Here is a 24,022-nt window from a genome sequence, read left to right on the forward strand (position 1 = left end):
GGTATATGTGACAATAAATTACATTAAAGGATGGTCCCAGTAATTGGAGAGTAGAATGGAGATGAGGAGGAATTTCTTTAGCCAGAGGGTGGAGAATCTGTGGAATTCATTGTCATGAACAGCAGTGGCAAGTCATTGGGTATTTATAAAGCCGGGATTAATAGGTTCTCGTTCGTAAGAATGTCAAAGGTTATAGAAAGAAGGCAGGAATATGTGGTTGAGAGGGAGGAAGAGATCAGCCATGATTGAATGGCAGAGCAGACTCGATGGGCTGAATGGCCTAATTCTGCTCCTATGTCTTATACTCTCATGCTGATCTTATGATATCGTGAGGTGAATTGGATACACAATTAGAGAAATTGTGTTTTGAAAGACTAATTTCTGAGCTGCACAGATCTATGACTCGAAGGCAATATGAAATCACATCTGAAGTGCTCCTTCAGTAAGGCAGGATAATGAAGTCAATGAAGCAACCCAGAAGGAGAATGATGGACCAATATCTGCAACGGTGAAACTTTCTGAGGGAAAACAGGAAGGTCTTGGCTGATATCCACCGCAATATGAAGTGAACATGATTGAAATTTACAATATTCTGAGTCTTCACAGGGTGGGTGTGGAAAGAATGTTTCATCTTGTGGGGCAATGTAGAACTAGCAATAGGTTCATAAGTGATAGGAGTAGAATTGTGCCATTCGGCCCATCAAGTCTACTCCGCCATTCAATCATGGCCGATCTATCTCTCCCTCCTAAGCCCCATTCTCCTGCGGCCTAATTAATGTGTAAAAATAGGGGATTGCCCACTTTCAGGGTTATGAACCTTTGGGATTTTCTTCCTCTAAAGATGGCGCAAACAGAATCTGTGGACATTTTTAAAGTCAAAGTAGTCAGATACTAGATAAGCAAAGGGGTGAATGCAAGGTGGCGGGCGGCATGGTAGCGCAGCGGTATAGTCGCTGCCTTACAGTGCTTGCAACGCCAGAGACACGGGATCGGTCCCAACTACGGGTCCTGTTTGTATGGAGTATCTTTGGTTTGTAGCTTCTCCCCGTGACCGTGGGGGCTCGCTCCGAGATCTTTAAGGGCCTGTCCCACCAGCATGCGACTGCATGCGGCTAGCGCGACTGAAGGTGGTCCCTTGAGTCGTACGGCCTCGCGGGGCCGGTCCCACTTCGATCGCCGGAGCCATATGGAGTTGTGCGGGGCTGGTCCCGATATCGCGCGGGGCTCCGAAAAACTGACACTGTCCAAAAATCCCGCGCAGCAACGGCCTGTCGGCCCGCAGCCACATTGAGGCCGTACGCACCGCCTCGACGGGCGTACGCAGCATCTCAACGCCCTATGCCGCATCTTGACGCCGTACGCAGGGTCTTGATGGCGTAGCCTAGCGCATGGCATTGCGCGATGACATCACCGCACGGCGTGCCGTTGCGTGACGACGTAACCGCCCCTACGTTGTGCGACGTCCAAATTCAGTCGGCCCGCCTCCTGCCCAGCTGATTGGTGAGTATGATGTCGGGATCTGCTCCACACAACTCCAGACGGCTCCGCGGGTGGAAGTAGGACTGACCCCGCGAGGCCTTATGCCTCAAGCCACCATGTTTGGTAGCGCTAGACGCATGCAATCACATGCTGGTGGGAAAGGCCCTTTAGTTTCCTCCCGCACTCCAAAGACATACAGGTTTGCAGGTTTGTAGCACACTCCCCCCCCCTGACATCAGTTTGAAGAAGGGTCTTGACCTGAAACGTCACCCATTCCTTCAGAGATGCTGCCTGTCCCGCTGAGTTACTCCAACATAAGCATTCTCTATCCACATCAATACTGAACCCCCAATACCGTGTGCCTTAAGTTTGTATACTAATCTCTTATGTGGGACCTTGTCGAAAGCCTTCTGAATGTCCAGATATAATAAATCCACTGGTTCTCCCTCATCCACTCTACTAGTTACATCCACGAAAAATTCAATAAGATTCGTCAGACATGATTTACCTTTCATAAATCCATGCTGACTTTGTCCAATGATTTCACCACTTTCCAAATGTGCTGCTATCCCATCTTTAATAACTGATTCTAGCAATTTCCCCACTACCGATGTTAGACTAACTGGTCTGTAATTCCTCATTTTCTCTCTCCCTCCTTTTTAAAAAATGGGGTTACATTAGCTCCCCTCCAATCCTCAGGAACTACTACAGTATCTAAACAGTTTTGAAAAATTATCACTAATGCATCCACTATTTCTGGGGCTACTTCCTTAAGTACTCTGGGATGCAGCCTATCTGGCCCTGGGGATTTATTGGCCTTTAATCCATTCAATTTACCTAGCACCACTTCCCGGCTAACCTGGGTCTCATTTGACCCCCGGTCCCCTGATATTTCCGGCAAATTATTTATGTCTTCCTTAGTGAAGACAGAACCAAAGTAGTTATTCAATTGGTCTGCCATGTCCATGTTCCCCATGATCAATTCACCTGTTTCTGACTGCAAGGGACCCACATTTGTTTTACCTAATCGTTTTCTCTTCACATATCTATAAAACCTTTTGCAGTCAGTTTTTATGTTCCCTGCCAGTTTTCTTTCATAATCTATTTTCCCTTTCCTAATTAAGCGCTTTGTCCTCCTCTGCTGGTTTCTGAATTTCTCCCAGTCCTCTGGTAGGCTGCTTTTTCTGGCTAATTTGTATGCTTCATCTTTTGTTTTGATACTATCCCTGATTTCCCTTGTTATCCACGGATGCACTACCTTCCCTGATTTATTCTTTTGCCAAACTGGGATGAACATTTCTATGATTCCATAATTTAATTAATTGAATAAGTCTGGACCGTCTCCATGATCCCAACTATATCATAGTCATTAATAACTATCTGCACATTCAACTCATCCAGGTTAATTGGCTTGGGTTTGATTACTTGGTATAAGTGTAAATTGTCCATAGTATGTGTAGGATAGTGTTAATGTGTGGGGACCACTGGTCGGCGGGGCCTCGGTGGCCAAAGAGCCTGTTTCCGTGCTGTATCTCTAAACCAAACTAAGCTCTGGATCACAATATGAACACCTATGCCAGGATTCTATTCATTGACTGCAGCCCAGTCTTCAACACCATAATAGCAAATAAGCTCATCTCTGAAGAAGGGTCCCATCCCAAAACATCCCCTATCCATGATTTCCAGCGATGCTGCCTGACCCGCTGAGCACTTTATGTCTATTTGCGTAAACCAGCATCTGAAGTTCCTTGTGTCTTCATCACTGAACTCTTGGACATTGGCCAAGTGGCCTCCATCTTCAACTGGGGTCTGGACTTCCTGACGGGCAAACCTTAGTCAGTTGAAATTGGTCATCTCATTTCTTCCATCCTGATCCTCAACACTGCTGCTCAGTCCCTTGCTCTCTCTACATTGTCACGTGCAAAGTGAAATTATTTTTCGTACATACAGTCGAGTGTGAAAGGGCCAATACTGTTGTGTGCACGTTAATGCTGAAGCCCAAAAACAAATACGAAAACTTCCAAAACACTGTATATGGGCCAAATGCAGGCAGGTGGGACTAGTATAGATGGGACATGTTGGTCAATGTGGGCGTTGAGCCGAAGGGCCTGTTTCCACACTGTATAACTCCATGGCTGCATTAATATTAAATTTGTCATTCTAGCAAATGAATGCTATCCTGCATTTTACACTGCACCTTTGCATTGGCACTTTCAGAATCACGGTGCTCTGTCTCGGCACTGAAAACCTCTTCTAAAATATGAATGATGAAATCTCAGTGGTTGCATTATTCCACTTATCTTCATCAGCAAATGTGATCATTGATCTGATAATTAGCGGGCCTAGTCGATAATAGATGCATTTTAGTCTGACCTTGGGGGCTGATAACATCACATCTGGGCTGTTTGCAGCTTCATGCCAGGCAAACTGACACATGGCCTTGGTAATATTGATTTCTGCAAGGCCATGCATTGCCTCTTTCAATTTGACCACTGTGTCTGCAAACTGATACGGAACTTCAACCATGAAATGAGCATTACAAGTGTGCACAAGATGCTTCGTAACTCCAGAAGTGTGGTCTACGCAAGTGGGATGGGATCATTTCAAAACTTAATTTTGTCAAAATTGAGTCACATATTTCTATTGTTAACATTGCCTTCAACAAAAAGCTCAGTAAATTTCAAATGTATGATATTAGCAGCAGTCGCTTAGTTTAGTGATACAACGCGGAAACAGGCCCTTTGGCCCACTGAGTCCGCACCAACCAGCGACCCCGCACATTAACACTATCCTACACATACTAGGGACAATTTACACTTATACCAAGCCGATTAACCTACAAATCTGTACGTCTTTGGAGTGTGGGAGGAAACCCAAGATCACGGAGAAAACCCATGCATGACACGGCAGAACGTACAAACTCCATACAGACAGATCAAACCTAGGTCTCTGGCGCTTGTAAGGCAGTGACTCTGCTGCTGCGCCACCGTGCCGCCCAAATCCGTAGATCTAAAACAAACAGGAATGTTAATAAACTTGGAATGAAAGAGAGAAAACAAACCGAGGTGTTCCTTTTCATTTTGCTCAGTTAATTAAATGCTAACATCATCTTTGTATTCAGCACAGTATACAGTCATGCAAGCATATTAAACATGTTATTTTCTTCAGCTCTAAGGTTGTAGTGAAACACAAATAAAATTACTTAGTATGTGCATCAAATGCATCCCATATCTACCTGAATATATCAAAGAAGCATTTCAATCAAATTACTTCAGATTTGAATTTAAGCTGTCATTTAAATCTTTTAATGTAAATATCATCAAGACGCCATTCCTCACGAGCAAATGTACTTGACAACTGAAAAGTAGGATTATTAAGGTGCAATGTTGATGTTCTTTTCATTGAGATTTCCTGTTATAAAGATGTTTTGAACAAAAAAATAATGAGCAAAAGACAAAGTGCTGGAGTCATTCAACAGGTCAGCCAGCATCTGTGGAGGAAATGGCACCGCGACATTGTGGGCACACCCACACACACACACACCCACACACACACACACACACACACCCACACACACACCCACACACACCACACACACCCCCCCCCCCCCCCCCCCCCCATGAATTGAGAAGATGAGAACATGAATTGTTCTCATGTTTTCTATGACATAACCATATTTAATTAGTTTGTCATGTGAAAAAAATTGCTTCCTCTAAAATTAATATGATAGTATGTTAACATAATTAACAGGATTCGGACAGGACAATTACTTGCAACTAGCGATGAAACAGAATAAATATGTTGTGGCAATTTTAGGCCTTTTTCGATGTCAAGCCAAGTGAAATAATAATAAACTGATAGCTGTTGTACATTGCGTAACAAACTATTAAGCCACTCTGTTTAAATATATCTGCATTAGAGAGATTGATTTCCCATTGGTACCCTATTCAAGGAAAAATAATTGACATTTTGATTATAGGTAGTTCATATCCTGTGAATGCCAACCTTAAATGTAGAATAAATGAATCCTTAGCTGTAATGTAAATATGTTATCAATTAATTTAACAACTTGAAATTTATCTGTATTCAATTCCTATAATAATTAAAAAAAATTTAAGCTGGAGAGGGTGCAGAGATGATTTACAAAGATGTTGCCAGGAACGAAGGGCCGGAGCTACAGGGAGTGGTTGGGCATGCTAGGGATTTCTTCCTTGGGGTGCAGGAGGATGAGAGGTGATCTTTTGAAGGTGTGTAAAATCATGAGGGGAATAAATAGAGTAAATGCACAGAGTAGGGAATTAAGAACCAGAGGACATAGGTTTAAGGTGAGGAGGGAAAGAATTAATAGGAACCCGAGTGGTAACTTATTTACACAAAGAGTGGTGGGTGTATGGAGCGAGCTGCCGGTTTAGGTAGTTGAGGCAGTTAAGACACATCTAGACATGTACATGGATAGGACAGGTTTAGTGGGATACGTGTCAAACGCGGGCAGGTGGGACTAGTGTAAATGGAGCATGCTGGTCGGCGTGGGCAAGTTGGATTGTAGGGCCTGTTTCCACACTGTTACTCTAATGGGCCTGTCCCACTTAGGCTATTTTTAGGCGACTGCCAGCGACTGTCATAGTCGTAGCAGGTCGCCAAAAAAACAGCGACTGGACCCCACTTCGACATAAAATTTGAAATGGAATCATTACTTTAACAACAACAAAAAACTAAGTCACCACCGGCGACAAACCTACGTCACCTGCCGATACAACCTATGTTTACCTGGCGACATCCTACCTTAACCTGGCGACAACTACAACATCACCTATGTCGTGAGAAGTCAAGCTACGCTCATTGGCGTCAAACCCAATGTCGCCGACTGTCTCCGAAAATTTTTCAACATGTTGAAAATCCAGCGGCGACCAGAAAGACGCTACGACTCTTTGGGCGACTGAGGAGACTACGCACGATTATACAGGCGACACCCCGACTGCTACGTGGCGACAGACTAGTCACCTAAAAAAAATCACCTAAGTGGGACAGGCCCTTAAGACTCCATGATTTTAGTCCTGATATGTGCAGTACCATTGCACACATTTTCAAAATGTTGTCTAATTTGTATGTTATTTGCATTTATATCTTAATGCGTTAAAGCAATTTTAATATTTCTGAAAACCGTATCTGTCATAAAGAATGGGACATGGTAATTATGTTTAATCATTTTTTTCGTTTTTCATTTACAAAAATCTTCTTAACATTCTCGATGAAGAATGATGATTTTGTTGCTATGCGCAGTCTCTGCATTGTTTTGGTGATGTGGGCAACAGTGCGGAAACGCTAACTCCGAGCATTGACCAGGTTTTCCAAACTGTTCTGCCAAGCGGAGGAAGCAAACTGTCGGAATTGTTGTCTTATTTTAACCACAGACAAAATTTCATGCATTTCGAATGTACGCTTCTCTGTCCCCAGTGAAATCAGACGAGCTGCAGACAATCAAGAAGGAACTGACCCAAATCAAAAACAAAATTGACTTCTTACTGGGAAGACTGGAGAAGATTGAGAAGCAACAAAAGGCAGATGCCGGTGGGTAGAAATCAGCATCAAGCAACAGACAAGTCATCCTGGGTTACATTAAGCCAGCTTAGTGCCATCAGTCACATTGACAGGTCAGGAAGGATACACGGCTCAAAGTGATTTTCATTACGTAACAAGTCCACACCTGGAGTATCGTGTGCAGATTTGGTCTCCTAATTTGAGGAAGGACATTCTTGCTATTGAGGGTGTGCAGCGTAGGTTCACGAGGTTAATTCCCGGGATGGCTGGACTGTCATATGAGGAAAGAATGGAGCGACTGGGCTTGTATTCGCTGGAAATTAGAAGGATGAGAGGAATGTTATAGAAACATATAAAATTATTAAGGGATTGGATGTTGGGGGAGTCCAGAACCAGGGGCCACAGTTTAAGAATAAGGAATAGGCCATTTAGAACTGAGATGAAGAAAAACGTTTTCACCCAGAGAGTTGTGAATTTGTGGAATTCTCTGCCTCGGAAGGCAGTGGAGGCCAAATCCCTGGATGCATTCAAGAGAGAGTTACTGTAGGCTCTTAGGCCCAGCGGAATATTGGGAGAAGGCAGGAACGGGATACTGATTGTGGATGTTCAGCCATGATCACATTGAATGGCGGTGCTGGCTTGAAGGCCCGAATGGCCTACTCCTGCATCTATTGTCTATGCATCTAAGACCCCCCACCCCCACCCTCCACGTTTTATCCCAAAGAAGTGGGGGCAGGTAGGTTACTTGGCCTCTTTAAATAGCAGCTTCTGTGTAGGTGAATGATAGAATCTGGGGGGAGTTGATGACAATATGGAGTGAATAAAATTGGATTATATTAGTGAGCTATTAGTTTAAATGAGTTGCCGATGGTCAGTGTGGACTTAGTGGGCCAAAGAGCCTGTTGCCATGCTGTATCTCAACCTCTCCCTCTCCCTCCCCTTCCCCTCCACCTCTCCATCTCCCCCCTTCCTCTCCCTCTCTCTCCCTCTTTCCCTCTCCCTCCACCTGTCTCTCTTGCACAATCGTGAGGTGAGTCTATACTTTGGGCACTGAAATACGAAGGCGTTTCAGTGCTCATGCACTTCCATAAATAAGTTTGCATTTTCATTTCAATTTCACAATACTGAAACGATGCATTCATGCTTCATCTTCCAAATTCGATTGTTCAGAATGATGGGCATTATTCTATCTCACGTGCCATAATTCTTCCATTTTACAATTTAATTTAGCAAGAATTGTGCATTTAATATGTTTAAAATCACAATTTTTAATAAAAGCAAATGTTAAAAATTGGATGAAATTGAGGGCAGGAACAGGGAGATTGGAGATCTGAATGTGTGGCTGAGGAGCTGATGCGGGAAGCAGGGATTTAGATTCTTAGACCACTGGGACCGGTTTTGGAGCAAGGGTGAATTGTACATTAGGGACGGGTTGCACCTTAACAGGCGGGAGGGACCAGCATTCTGGCAGGCAGGTTTGCCACTGCTGCACGGGTGGATTTAATATAAATAGTGGGGAGGAGGAGATAAACTGGAAATACAATGATGGAGTTAAAGGGAAAGAGAGTAAAGGAAGAGTTAAGAAAGATACCAGAATGAATAGGGCAGAAAGCTCAGGAAGGGATAGGAGAGTATAGTCAAGTGAAATAGCAATCGATGTGAAAGGTGACGGGAGTAAAGGATTAAAAGTATTATATATGAATTCACATAAGAAATAAAGTGGATGAGCTTGAGGCTCTGTTGGAAATTGACAAATATGATGTTGTGGGAATTACAGAGACATGGCTGCAAGAGGACCAGGGCTGGGAACTGAATATTCAAGGGTATACCACCTATCGAAAAAATAGACAGGTGGGCAGAGGGGGTGGGGTAGCTCGGTTGGTAATTAATGAAATTCAGTCTTTTGCGAGGGGTGACAGAATCAGGAGATGAAGAGTCAGTATGTGTAGAATTGAGGAATTGTAAGGGTAAAAAGACCCTAATGGGAGTTATCTGCAGGCCCCCCAAACAGTAGCCTGGATATAGGATGCAAGTTGAATCAAGAGTTACAATTGGCATGTAGTAAAGGTAATGCTAGGTTATGGGAGATTTCAACATGCAGGTAGACTGGGAAAATCAGGTTGGTGCTGGACCGCTAGAAAGGGAGTTTGTGGAGTGCTTCTGTGATGGATTCTTAGAGCAGCTTGTACTGGAGCCTACCAGGGAGAAGACAATTCTGGATTTAGTGTTGTGTAATGAACCGGATTTGATAAGGAAACTCGAGGTAAAGGAGCCATTAGGAGGTAGTGACCATAATATGATAAGTTTTCATCTACTATTTGAGAGGGAGAAGGGAAAATAGGAAGGGTCAGTATTACAGTTGAGCAAAGGAGACTACGGAGCCACGAGGGAGGAGCTGGCCAAAGATGCCTGGAAAGAGATGTTCTTTCTAGGGATGATAATGGAACAACAATGGTGGGTATTTCTGGGAATAATACAGAAGGTGCAGGATAAGTTCATTCCCAAGAGGAAGAAAGATTATAAGGGGAGTAAGGGGCGACCATGGCTGACAAGGGAAGTCAAGGACAGTATAAAAATAAAAGGGAAGAAGTATACCATAGCAAAGATGAGCGGGAAGCCAGGCGATTGGGAAACTTTTAAAGAGCGACAAACTATAACTAAAAAGGCAATATGGGGAGAAAAGATGAGGTACGAAGGTAAGCCAGCCCAGAATATAAAGGAGGATAATAAAAGCTTCTTTAGGTATGTGTGCTAGAGGTTATGGGGAGAAGGCAGGAGAATGAGGTTTGGAGGGAGAGATAGATCTGCCATGATTAAATGGTGGAGTAGACTTGAAGGACCGAATGGCCTAATTCTACGCCCATTCCTTATGACAGTTTAGAGATGACTTATTGTGGAAGCTGGATGTATTTTCTATTTGGTAGGGGAACCCCTGATTGCTGTGCTCCACAATATTCTGTAGTCCTGTCACCCCATCCCCTCCTAGAGAGGCAGCACGGTGGCGCAGCGGTAGAGTTGCTGCCTTACAGCGCCAGGGAACTGGGCTCGATCCTGACCTTGGGTTTAGTTTAGTTTTTGTCACGTGCACCCAAGTACAATGAAAAACCTTTGCTGCGTGCTAACCAGTCAGCGGAAAGACAATACATTATTCCAATTGACCCGTCCACAGAGTACAGATACATGATGAAGGGAATATCATGAATAATGTTTAGTGCAAGATAAGGCCAGTAAAGTCTGCTCAAAGATAGTGTGAGGATCTCCAATGAGGTAGATAGTAGTTGTGCACTGCGCTCTAGTTGTGGTAGGATGGTTCAGTTGCCTGATAACAGTTGGGAAGAAACTGGAGGTGTGCGTTTTCGCACTTCTATACATTTGCCTGTTGGGAGAGGGAAGAAGAGGGAGAAACCGTGGTGTGACTCATCCTTGATTATTGTGCTGTCTGTATGGAGTTTGTACATTCTCCCTAAGACCGCATGGGTTTTATCCAGGTGCTCCAGTTTCCTCCCACACTCCAAAGATGCACAGGTTTGTAGGCAACTCTACTGCTTTGCTCACTGGAAGGCACCTGAGAAGTAGCTACTATGAGGCTGCTCTCTTACATTGGGCCAGGCAATTAAGAACTGTAGGAAGGAACTGCAGATGCCGATTTATACAAAAGATAGACACAATGTGCTGGAGTAACTCAGCGGTCAGTTAACAACTGTGGAGGAAAAGAAGAGGTGACATTTTGGGTGGGGACCTTCTTCAGACTGAGATCTGATTCTCTGCTAATCATGCTACCACAATGCTACCATAGTCCTCTTTTCATCATGCACACAATGGTAAATGTATCCTTGGTATGTAGTTAAAATTGGTGCTTTTACAATCTGCCCATGTACAGGCATGCTTCAAATGTATTCGCTTTGGTCCCTTTTGGCTTCATAAATTAGGTCAAAACATTTTATGAACATCTTAGAACTAGTAGTTCATAATTCTGCTGTTGTCTCTTGAAGAAGTTTCACTGAGCAATATATTACAGCAAAGGACTAGGGTCTCTTTACTAAAATTGTTTCTTTCTGATCATTGTCTCCGTGTTTGGCCATTTTCACTGTAAAAACATTGATAAGATTTTGTTATCAATCAGTATGTCTTCATGCAATGATGTTTTTGGAAATAGCCTTTTAGTCATAGCATCTTACACTGCGGAGACATGCCATTTGGCCCAACGTGCCCGTGTCGACCAATATGCCCCTTCTACACTAACCCCACATGCCTGCCATATTTCTCTAAACCTATCCAGCAACCTATCTAAATGTCTCTTAAATGCTGCAATAATACTTATCTTACCTACCTTCTCTGGCATATACCCATCTCCCATTGTGTGGAAAAAGGTACCCCTCAGGCACATATTAAATCTTTCCCCTTCACCTGAAACCTATATCCACTGGTTCTCGATTCCCGTACTCTTGGCAAGAGATTCTGTGTGTCCACCTGATTTTGTACACCCCTATAAGATTTGCCCTCATCCTCCTGCGCTCCAAAGAGTCCCAGCCTACCCAACCTCTCCCTATAGCTCAAGCCCTCGAATCCTGGGAACATCCTCATAACTCTTCTCTGCAGCCTTTCCAGCTTGACAACATCTTTCTTATAACATGGTGCCCAGAAATGAACATAATAATTCTTGAACAGCTGAAAAACAAACTTCAACATATTGTTAGTGAGCCAACCATTCTCAGTGCATTTTTGGAGGCCTTGTTTCTTGAGACATGATCAACAACATCCTTCAGGGCCATAGTGTGTATTTCACTAATCCCTCCTCCATGTCTGTTCCTGGTTGCACCAATTCACTTGCCGGCTACTGTGATACATTGTATTCTTTGACTGGAAACAGAGTGGGTAATAACATAACTAAAAGGCTCATCGACCAATGTTAATTGTGAGAGTGAACCAAGCATCTTTTGTTGTAATCGTGAAAAGGGAAGGTGTATTGGTGCTGGGAATGGATGTGGTTCCCGATGTTGGGGGAGTCCAGAACCAGGGGCCACAGTTTAAGAATAAGGAGTAAGCCATTTAGAACGCAGACGAGGAAACACTTTTTCCTCACAGAGAGTTGTGAGTCTGTGGAATTCTCTGCCAGTTCTCTGGATAATTTCAAGAGAGAGCTAGATAGGGCTCTTAAAGATAGCGGAGTCAGGGGATATGGGAAGCAGACAGGAACGGGGTACTGATTCTGGCCGAATGGCCTACTCCGGCACCTATTGTCTATTGGAGTAGAACCAAATGAATCTTTGCAATTGTGGTGGGAGTTTCCTCCAAGCCCCACTTACCTCCACTAATGGTTTGTATGCAGCTGACTGAACCCTTAGTGGAAATCCTTTAATTACCCCAGTGGCCATAGCTTTAAGGTGCGAGAGGCAAACTTTAAGGGAAAGGCCAAGTCAATGGATATTTTTAAGGCAGAGATACAGTGCATTCAGAAAGTATTCAGACCCCTTCACTTTTTCCATATTCTGTGACGTTACAGCCTTATTCTAAAATTGATTAAATTTTTTTTTTTTATATCATCAATCTACACACAATACCCCATAATAAAAGAGCAAAAACAAGTGTTTAGAAATTTTTGCAAAGTAATTAAAAATAAATAACTGAAATATCACATCTACATAAGTATTCAGACCCTTTACTCAGTACTTTGGTGAGGCACCTTTGGCAGCGATTACAGCCTCAAGTCTTCTTGGGTACGACGTTACAAGCTTGGCACACCTGTATTTGGTTAAATTCTCCCGCTCTTCTCTGCAGATCCTCTCAAGCTCTGTCAGGTTGGATGGGGAGCATCGATACACAGCTATTTTCTCAAGGACATTCACAAACTTGTCACAAAGCCACTCCTGCATTGTCATGGCTGTGTGCTTAGGGTCGTTGTCCTGTTGGAAGGTGAACCTCCGCCCCAGTCTGAGTTTCAGAACGCTCTGGAGCAGGTTTTCATCAAGGATCCCTCTGTACTTTGCTCCGTTCATCTTTCCCTCGATCCTGACTAGTCTCCCAGTTTCTGCCGCTGAAAAACATCCCCATAGCATGCCACTACCACCATGCTTCACTGTAGGTATGGTATTGGCCAGGTGATGAGCGGTGTCTGGTTTCCACCAGACATGACACTTGACATTCAGACCAAAGAGTTCAATCTTGGTTTCATCAGACCAGGGAATCTTGTTTCTCATGCCTTTTGGCAAACTCCAAGCGGGCTGTCATGTGCCTTTTACTGAGGAGTGGGTTCCAGCTGGCCACTACCATAAAAGCCTAAATGGTGGAGTGCTGCAGATATAGTTGTCATTCTGGAAGGTTCTCCCATCTCCACAGAGGAACTCTGGAGCTCTGCCAGACCAAGGCCCTTCTCCCGCAATTGCTCAGTTTGACCGGGCGGCCAGCTCTATGAAGAGTCCTAGTGGTTCCAAAGTTCTTCCATTTAAGAATGATGGAGTCCGCGGTGCTCTCGGGATCTGCAACTGCAGAAATTGTTTTATACCCTTCCCCAGATCTGTGTCTCAACACAATCCTGTCTCAGAGGTCTACGAACAATTGCTTTGCCTTCATGGCTTGATTGTTGCTCTGACATGCACTGTCAACTTTGGGACCTTATGTAGACAGGTGTGTGCCTTTCCAAATCATGTTGGACTCCAATATAGTTGTAGAAACATCTCAAGCATAATCAATGGAAACAGGATGAACCTAAGCTCAATTTTGAGTGCCACAGCAAAGGGTTTAAATACTTATGTAAATGTGATATTTCAGTTATTTCTTTTTACTTTGCAAAACTCTCTAAACACCTGTTTTCGCTTCATTCTGGGATATTGTGTGTAGATTGATGATAAAAAAAAAAAGAATTTAATCCATTTTAAAATAAGGCTGTAACGTAACAAAATGTGGAAAAAGTGATATTTTTCTGAATACATTCTGAATGCACTTGATCAGTATGGTTGACATGGTTCATGGGGAGATGGCAGGTGTATGGGGTCAGGAGGGAGAGATAGATCAGCCGAGATAAAATGGCAGAGTAGGCTTGATGTGCTGAATGGCCTAATTCTGCTCCTATCACTTATGACCTTGTGCAGGGCAAGTTTTTTTAGGCAGAAGGTGGTGAGTGCCTGGAACACACTGCCAGCACTGAAGGTGGAGGCAGATATGATAGTGGCATTTACAAAGCTTTTGGATAGGCAAATGAATATGGAGGAAATGGAGGGATATTGATTATATGCAGGCAGATAACAGTTGATCTTAACAACATGCTCGGTGCAGACATTGGGGGCCGATGGGCCTGTTCTTATGCTGTACTGTTCAATGTTCTATGTAATGAAATCTCCATCTATTTTTTTAAATCTATTGCTCTGACATTTATAGTAAGATAGACGGCCACCATTTTCTTGTAGAATAGAAATACATTTTAAGCATTAATAGGCCGTGGGAGTTTACAAGGAAAATTTCAGATCTTCATCATTTTGATTTGGTGAATTGCTTTCCTATTCCCTCGAAATTTCTGACTAACAGGTTGTTTACAGAATTAATGTTCAAGTTTGTCTTTTCTGCTAAAATAGTTAGTTAATTTATGAGATTTTAAAAGATTTTGTTGCGTGCTAACCAGCCAGTAGCAAGATAATACATGATTACAATCAAGCCATCCACAGTGTACAATAGACAATAGACAATTGGTGCAGGAGTAGGCCATTCAGCCCTTCGAGCCAGCACCGAAATTCAATGTGATCATTGCTGATCATCCACAATCAGTACCCCGTTCCTGCCTTCTCCCCATATCCCCTGACTCCGCTATCTTTAAGACCCCTATCTAGCTCTATCTTGAATTTATCCAGAGAACCGGCCTCCACCGCCCTCTGAGTCAGAGAATTCCACAGACTCACAACTCCCTGTGTGGAAAAAGTGTTTCCTCATCTCCGTTCTAAATGACTTACCCCTTATTCTTAAACTGTGGTCCCTGGTTCTGGACTCCCCCAACATTGGGAATATGTTTCCTGCCTCTAGTGTGTCCAAACCCTTAATAATCTTATATGTTTCAATAAGATATCCTCTCATCCATCTAAATTTCAGAGTATACAAGCCCAGTCGCTCCATTCTCTCAGGATATGACAGTCCCGCCATCCCCGTGTACAGATGAATGATAAAGGGAATAACGTGAATAACGTTAGTCAAGAGTGTTTTATTGTCATATGTCCCAGGTGAAACAATTGAATTCTTACTTGCAGCAGCACAACAGTACACTGTAAACAATATATTAAATGAGAAAAAAAAATTCAGTGCGCGTACATCCACACATACCCAAATATACAGAGATATAACTGCCCCTCCCATTCCCACGCTGACCTTCCTGTCCTGGGCCTCCTCCATTGTCAGAGTGAGGCCCAGCACAAATTGGAGGAACAGCACCTCATATTTTGCTTGGGTAGCTTACACCCCAGCGGTATGAACATTGACTTCTCTTAACTTCAAGTACACTTGCTTTTCCTCTCTCTCCATCCCCTCTCCCTTTCCAGTTCTCCGACCAATCTTACTGTCTCCGACTACTTGATCTCTGTTTGCTTTGTTGTTGCCTTCTCACAACTCACAATGATCTATACTACATATTCCTTGATCTCCATTCCCTTTGTCCTGTTTTTACGCCTTACACATCCTTATCTACACGATCCTTATCTATGTATCTCCCAGTCCGAAGAAGGGTCTCAAACTGAATCATCTCCCATTCCTTCTCTCCAGGTATGCTGCCTGGCCCGCTGAGATACTCCAGCATTTTGTGTTTGTTGTTTCTTCTATATGTGTATATATATATATTTAGTGTAGAAATACAGTGCGGAAACAGGCCCTTCGGCCCACCGAGTCTACACCAACCAGCGATCCCCGCACACTATCCTACACACTAGGGACAATTTACACTTATACCAAGCCATACCTACATACTTGTACGTCTTTGGAGTGTGGGAGGAAACCAAAGGTCACGGAAAAAACCCACGCGGTCACGGGGAGAACGTACAAACTCCATATTGACAGTACCTGGTCTCTGGCGCTGCAAGCACTGTATGGCACCAACTCTACCGCTGCGGTGCAGTGGGTTAAGCCTATATTCCTTTTTCATTATAAGGGTTAACAATGCATACTGTACTTATGAGTATTTTTTCCAGTGTTGACAGTTGCTGAAGTATTCATGAATAAATAAACTTAATGAGGGCTCAGTAAATCGTGTGTTTGAATCCCTTGTTTTCCCCCTGATGTACTGGCTGATGTTGTTGTATCACCAAAGACAAATCACACTTCTGCAATCATGGCAATCTCTAAGGCAAGATGAAGACAGGTAGAGCTTAAGTACAATGCTATCTGTCAGGGTATGTGCCTAATCCGCTCCCATTGCAGCTGCCAAGCATATATCAAACGCTGAGAGCCACAATCCCAGGAGCCTATCATTTTATTAAAAAACACCAAAATAGTTTTAGACTGTTGAAAAGCATTGAAAAGTATTTTTTAAGTTTAGTTCAGAGATGCAGTGTGGTAACAGACCCTTCAGCCCACCGAATCACTGCGGGCCAACAATCACCCCTCTCCTACATCTATCCTACACACTGGGGACAATTTACAGAAGCCAATTAACCTACAGCCTGCATGTTTAGCTCTTTGGGGGGCTTTTAATTTTTATAGATACAGTGTGGAGACAGGCCCTTCGGCCCACCAAGTCCACGCCGACCAGCGATCCCCGTACACTAGTTCTATCCTACGTGCTAGGGACAAATTAACCTGTAAACCTACACGTCTACGGAATGTGGGAGGAAACTGGACCATCACACGGTCACAGGGAAAACATGCAAACTCCATATAGACAGCACCCGTGGTCAGGATCGAACCCGTGTCCCTGGCGCTGGAAGGCAGCAACTCTACCGCTGCGCCACTGTGCGGCCCCCGATTCTGATCTCTGAACCCAATGTGGAATTCAGAAACTTCTTCCACTGGTCTCCTAGCTTTTTAAACCATGTCGACCAGCGACAAGATGGATAAGAGCAAAAGACACAAAGTGCTGGAGTAACTCAGTGGGTCAGGTAGCATCTCCGGACAACATGGATCAGTGACATTTCGGGTCGGGACCCTTCTTCAGACTGGATATTCAAAGATGGGATATATTCCAGCTGAACATCTTCTAATGTTATATTTGGTCAGTTTCTATTTTGTCTTGTACAATTATTCAGGGAATTAAACAACTGTAAAGTTATGAGATAATTAAACATCTGCATCATTGTTCATATCTTAGCGCAGCAACAGATAAGGAAATGTAGCTGCAAAGCCGTCAGTCTCGACAGCTATTTAGGGTGCTAATGTATTTCTAATCCAGTGAGTGAGGTGTAACTTCCAGTGGATTGGTAACGTGGGTCACACCAGCAATCGCTTCAGGAAGTGCAACACCCTTTCATGCTCAATAAGACCGCATTTGGGATATTGTAAGCAATTTTGGGCACCATATCTGAGGAAGGATGTGCTGCTGGCTCTGGAGAGGGTCCAGAGGAGGTTTACAAGAATGATCCCCGGAATGAGTAGGTTAACCTATGATGAGCGTTTGTCGGCACTGGGCCTGTGCTCGTTGGAGTTTAGAAGAATGAGGGGGGGGACCTCTCATTGAACCATACAGAATAGTGAAAGGCTTTGATAGAGTGAATGTGGAGAGGATGTTTCCACTAGAGAGAGAGTCTAGGACTAGAGGTCACAGCCTCAGAATTAAAGGGTTTTCTTTCAGGAAGGAGATGAGGAGAAATGTCTTTAATCAGAGGGTAGTGAATCTGTGGAATTCTTGTAGAGATCAAGTCAGTGGATATTTTTAAGGCAGAGACAGATATATTTTTGATTAGTACGGGTGTCAGAGGTTACAAGGATAAGAGAGGTGAATGGGGTTGGAGGGAGAGTTTGATCAGCCATGATTGAATGGCGGCGGAGATGATGGACCGAATAGCCTAATTCTACTCCTATCACTTATGACCTTACGACCTCATGAATGGGAAGATTATGAAATTAGTTAGTGTGCGTAATAAATTGAAACACTATACCAAAGTTCTCAGACGAGAGTTCTGCAACACCATCTCACTACACCTCTTCTTGTAATGTGTGTGTGTGGGGGGTCAGAATTGTACACATTCATTGTACCAGTGCCTGTATAGTTCACAGTGGCCACCGACATATACAACGTGGCAGATTTTAGGCTTGGAGAGAAGACTTTGTAGCACAGAAAACCAACAGCAGCAAGAGAAAGACCAGTCTGCATCTTTGATGAGGTCATGGACACTTTTCTTCTTCAATTCCATTTTACCATTTTATGCTCATCTATGGTACTTTATTTGTCATGTGTAACGAGATACAGTGAAATTCAATGTTGTATACAGTTCAGTACAAGTATCACGATACATAAGCACTTAGATCCATCTGAGATGAGCATCTCAGATACAGTTCAAATGTATAGCAGTAGTAAACTGAGACAGTATACAACGTCGGTACACAGAAATGCTGGAGAAACTCGGCGGATGCAGCAGCATCTATGGAGCGAAGGAAATGGGTGACGTTTCGGGCCGAAACCCTTCTTCAAACTGATAGGGGGTGGCGGGGAGAAGGATCAGTCTGAAGAAGGGTTTTGGCCCGAAACATCACCGATTTCCTTCGCTCCATAGATGCTGCTGCACCCGCTGGGTTTCTCCAGCATTTTTGTGTACCTTCGATTTTCCAGCATCTGCAGTTCCTTCTTGAACAGTATACAACGTCGCCAGTTTGGAGCCATTTTCAAGTCCCAGTTGTTGTAAGTGCAGGGATCTTGACCAGACCATGAAGGCATGTTGTTCTGGCGGCGTTGCAGGGTTGGCCTGGCCAATCGTCCTCCACCACTGCTCCACCGCTGGAGTCCACGCGCTTGGCCTCGGAGTGGAGCCCAGTCCAGCCGAGCCCCAGGCTACTGCTGGGCCTCCAGCGGTCCATTCCACCGTCGAGGCACCGCACTCCCTCCCACAGCTGGTCTGCTTACCGGCCCTCCGGGTGGGTTCCCGCAGGACCTTGATCCTCATGTGCACTGGTTTCCTTGGAAACCAAAGACTTATTTTATTGTCCACACCCTTGAATGTCCTCAATTGTAGTTTGTCTATTGTCACATGCACCAAGGTACAGTGAAAATAATTGTTGTTGCGTACTAACCAGTCAGCGGAAAGACTATACATGTTTACAATTGAGCCATCTAGAGTGCACAGGAACATGATAAAGGGAATAATGTTTAGTGCAAGATAAAGTCCAGGAAAGTCCAATAAAATAAAGTCTAAGAGTCTCCAATCAGGTAGATGGTAGCTCAGGGCCGCTCTCTGGTTGTTGATAGGATGGTTCAGTTACCTGACAACAGCTGGGAAGAAACTGTGCCTGAATCTGGAGGTGTGTGTTTTCACACTTCTGTGCCTCTTGCCAGAGGGAAGAGGGGAGAAGAGGGAGTGTCCAGCGTGAGACGGGTCCTTGGTTGTGCGGACGGACTTGCCGAGGCAACGTGAGGTGTAGATGGAGTCAATGGAAGGGAGGTTGGTTTGTGTGATGGTCTAGGCTGCGTCCACAATTTCTGCACCAGATTGTGATGGGTTCTGACAGGAGTAGAGAGGAGCTGTTCCCATTAGAGGATGGTTCAAGGCTGTGGGGCAGTGACCACAACTCTGGGACAGAGAATTCCAAAGACCCATAACTGTCCGAGCGAGGAAATCTCAAACATTATTGCATCATCATGATCCAGAAGGTGGCCATTTGGCCCATCAGGTCCACTGCCATCTCAGGTATCCGACAATCCCACGCTCCCACTCCTTCCCCATGGCTCAAAAATTGATTTTCTCTCGTGCCCATCATATTCCTTTTCCTTTTTTTGAATTCTGAAATAGAGCGGCACGGTGGCGCAGCGGTAGAGTTGCTGCCTTACAGCACTTGCAGCGCCGGAGATCCAGGTTCGATTCCGACTACAAGTGCTGTCTGTACGGAGTTTCCACGTTCTCCCCTTGACCGCATGGGTTTTCTCCGAGTTCTTCGGTTTCCTCCCGCACTCCAAAAACACACAGGTTTGTAGGTTAATTGGCTTGGTATAAGTGTAAATTGTCCCTAGTGTGTGTAGGATAGTGTTAGTGTGCGGGGATCACTGGTCGGTGCGGACTCGATGGGCCAAAGGGCCTGTTTCCACGCCCTTCTCTAAAATAAAACGAGAAACTGAATAACCTGCTTCCACCAGCCTCACTGATACTTTCAAGGTCACAGCTATTCTCTCTATATATATATACAAATAAAACTTCCTTACATCCCCCTAAGCTTCTGACAATCACTTTAAATCTCTGCTCTGCAGCCTTGCACCATCCTCTAATGGGAACAGTTTCTCTCCACTTACTCTGTCTAAACCTGTCATAATCTGCTGCTCCTCCATCAAATCTCAATTTTGTTTTGCTCCAAGGAGAACAATCCTGGCCTCCCCAGTAAAACCTTGTAGCTGAAATCCCTCATCTCTGGAATCATTCAAGTAAATCTTTCCTGCATCTCTTTTGGGCCTGTGGCCAGAAGTCTCCAGATGAGGCCTAGACGGTGCTTTATAAAGGTTGTGTACAATCCCTCTGCTTTTGTATTCAATACCTCCTGGTTTAGTTTAGTTTAGTTTAGTCTAGTTTAGCGATACAGCGCAGAAACAGGCCCTTCAGCCCCACCGAGGCTGCATCAACCAGCGATCCCCGCACATTATCACTATCCTACACACATTAGGGACAATTTACAATTATATCAAACCAATTAACCTTCAAACCTGTACTTCTTTGGAATAGACAATAGGTGCAGGAGTAGGCCATGTGGCCCTTCGAGCCAGCACCGCCATTCAATGTGATCATGGCTGATCATCCCCAATCAGTACCCCGTTCCTGCCTTCTCCCCATATCCCCTGACTCCGCTATCTTTAAGAGCCCTATCTAGCTCTCTCTTGAAAGTTTCCAGAGAACCGGCCTTGACCATCCTCTGAGGCAAAGAATTACACAGACTCACAACTGTGTGAAAAAATGTTTCCTCATCTCCGTTCTAAATGGCTTACCCCTTTTTCTTAAACTGTGGCCCCTGGTTCTGGACTCCCCCAACATCGGGAACATGTTTCCTGCCTCTGGCGTGTCCAAACCCTTAATAATCTTAAATGTTTCAATAAGATCCTCTCTCATCCTTCGAATGTGGGAGGAAACCAGATATCCAGAAGAACCCCCACGAAGGTCACAGGGAGAACATACAAACTCTGTACTGACAGCCCCCGTGGTCAGGATCGAACCCGGGTCCCTGGCACTGTAAGGCAGTAGCTCTACTGCTATGCCACCGTGCCACTGATCCCACTGATCCCACTTGCTTTACTTACCACTGATCGCCTGCATCCTAAACACTTTGCAAGGCTGGTGCCCTTGTGCACCTAAGTCCCACGTTTTATGTATAACCTTCAGAATTGCTATTTGTCAATGTTGCTTACCACACCTCCTCTTACAAAACTGCAAACAGGTTTCAGTTGTGCCTTCTTAAAAGACAAATCATGCTGACTGGTTAGCATGCAACAAATGCTTTCCAAGCCCACTAACACAAATAGCATACAGATAAAGATACAATAATCAATAATATGGTGAATGAATTACTGATAATGCTAGGTAATCATACTTAGCTATCACACGGACAAAACTCCCCACCATCAACTTCATCTGCCTTGAAAAAGCAGCAAACACAATCAAAGACTTGTCCCACCATGGCCATTCCTTCTTCTCCCCGCTCCCGTCCGGCAGAAGGTACAGAAGTTTGAAAGCGCACACCACCAGACTCAGAAACAGCTTCTTCCCCTCTCATCAGGTTTCTGAATGGTCCTTCCATAAGCTAGTGTACTGCCCGATTCACCTGTACCCCATTGCGGACATTGGACTTTGTTTCTGCAACGGATTCACTACAATGCTGAGAACTTATTCTGCCCTTTGTATCTTCCCCTTTGCTCTACCTATAGTACTTGAGTTTGACTTAATTGTACATATGTATGTATGGTACTATCTGCTCTGTTTGGGTAGCATGCTTTTCACTGTACCTCAGTACATGTGACTACTTAACCTAACCAAAACCTTTACATTATACCTCGGTACACGTGACAATAAACCAAACTAAACTAAACTAAATTGCAGCAAACCATCATCCTATGTATTCCAACTCTTTAGCAATAGGAGGCAACATTCTGTTCACTCTGTGACCGGAACAATTATAATGGGGAAGTAACGAAAGAGCAGGGAAAGTCAACAATTATTTTGAATGATTGTGACGCGGGAAGCATTCTTTAAATCATGAAGAACAGCAGGACAAGAGCAGTTGAGAAGCTGAAAGAAATTAACATGGATCAATCAATCAATGGTTCAGTCAATCAATGGTTCTTTATTATCAAAAATAGACACAAGATGCTGGAGTAAATCAGCGGGACAGGCAGCATCTCTTGAGAGAACGAATGGGACGTTATTATCACATGTACCAAGGGACAGGGAAATTCTTTATTTGCATACAGTTCAGTAAACTTTCACTATACATTAGCTCAATCCCAGATTAGGTACGGTGGCGCAGCGGTAGAGTTGCTGCCTTACAGCGTTTGCAGTGCCAGAGACCGGTGTTCGCTCCCGACTACGGTTGCTGTCTGTACGGAATTTGTACATTCCCCCCGTGACCTGCGTGGGGTTTTTCCGAGATCTGCAGTTTTCTCCCACACTCCAAAGACGCACAGGTTTGTAGGTTAATTGGCTTTGTATAAGTGTATTTTGTCCCCAGTGTTTGTAGGACAGTGTTAGTGTGCGGGCATCTCAGTGCCGACTCGGTGGGCCGAAGGGACTGTTTCTGCGCTGTATCTCTGAAACTAAAACTAAATCTAAGGTACAAAGTGTACAGATTTAGTCCACTGAGACCATATACAAGAGTCGCCAAGTTTTCGCGCCATTTTCAAAGTTGAACGAACATAGAACAGTACTGGAACCCAAGGATGCTTGCCGAACACGTTGCTAAGTTAAACTGATCTCATCTCCCTGTACGCGATCCATATTCCCTCTATTCCCTGCACTACCTCGTGCCTATTTACAAAAACTCAGTGTTGGAAAAATTAATAGGGAAAAAAGTCAATACATTCCCAGGATCTGATAATCTGCAACTCAGTGTTTTGAAAGAGATGGTTTTGCAGATTATGAACACACAAGATCACCCTGCTGTTCCCAATCAATATTAATAATTAAAAGCTAGTACCAATGTAATCTATATAATCAATATAATCTGCCGACCATACAACACTGTGTGTAAGAAAGAACTGCAGATTTACACCGAAGATAGATGCAAAATGCTGGAGTAACTCAGCGGGTTAGGCTGTATCTCTGGAGAGAAGGAAGAGGTGATGGTTCGGGTCCCTTCATCAGACTCTTGTAAGAAATATAATTTTATTTATTTTTTAACGAGGATGGAGGGGACTGATGAAAGGTCTCGACCCCAAACATCACCCATTCCTTTTCTCCAACGATACAACACTAATTGACAGAGTGCATTGTTAGAAGAATTCAGGGGAGCTGTAAGCAGGCTAAGTGAAGGAACAAAGATATAACAGATGGAATGCAATCTCGGAAAATGAAAATTTCCAATTTTGTAGAAAAATATCAGAATTTGTATCATCCAATTAATTCACTTTCTCATCATGTTTAAATAATACAAGTGAATTTTAAGGTAGATAAATTTTAATATGGTGCATTCAATCTCACTAACTAATTAATTGTATAAATTATGAATATCTCAAGACACATAATATTTTATTTGGAATAAAAAGAGTAACGACCTCCCGAGGATGATTAATTTATTCAATATTGATGATGAATGAATAAGTTTATTGACCAAGTATTCACATACAAGGAATTTGCCTTGGTGCTACACTCGCAAGTGACAACATTACATACAGTGCCAGTGAGGAATGACACATAAA

General features: G+C 43.8%; 1 protein-coding gene across 2 annotated transcripts in view; it reads left to right on the forward strand.

Annotated features, from left to right (window-relative positions):
* Positions 1-24,022, forward strand: part of LOC129696145 (RNA-binding Raly-like protein) — a 772,459-nt gene that overhangs the window by 739,547 nt on the left and 8,890 nt on the right. For both annotated transcript variants that reach the window (XM_055633661.1, XM_055633662.1), the window contains one exon: positions 6,934-7,047. In XM_055633661.1, the coding sequence (XP_055489636.1) occupies positions 6,934-7,047 (114 nt within the window). The remainder of the gene's footprint in view (positions 1-6,933; positions 7,048-24,022) is intronic.

Source organism: Leucoraja erinacea, chromosome 4 (assembly GCF_028641065.1).
Source record: "Leucoraja erinacea ecotype New England chromosome 4, Leri_hhj_1, whole genome shotgun sequence".
Lineage (NCBI taxonomy): Eukaryota > Metazoa > Chordata > Chondrichthyes > Rajiformes > Rajidae > Leucoraja > Leucoraja erinaceus.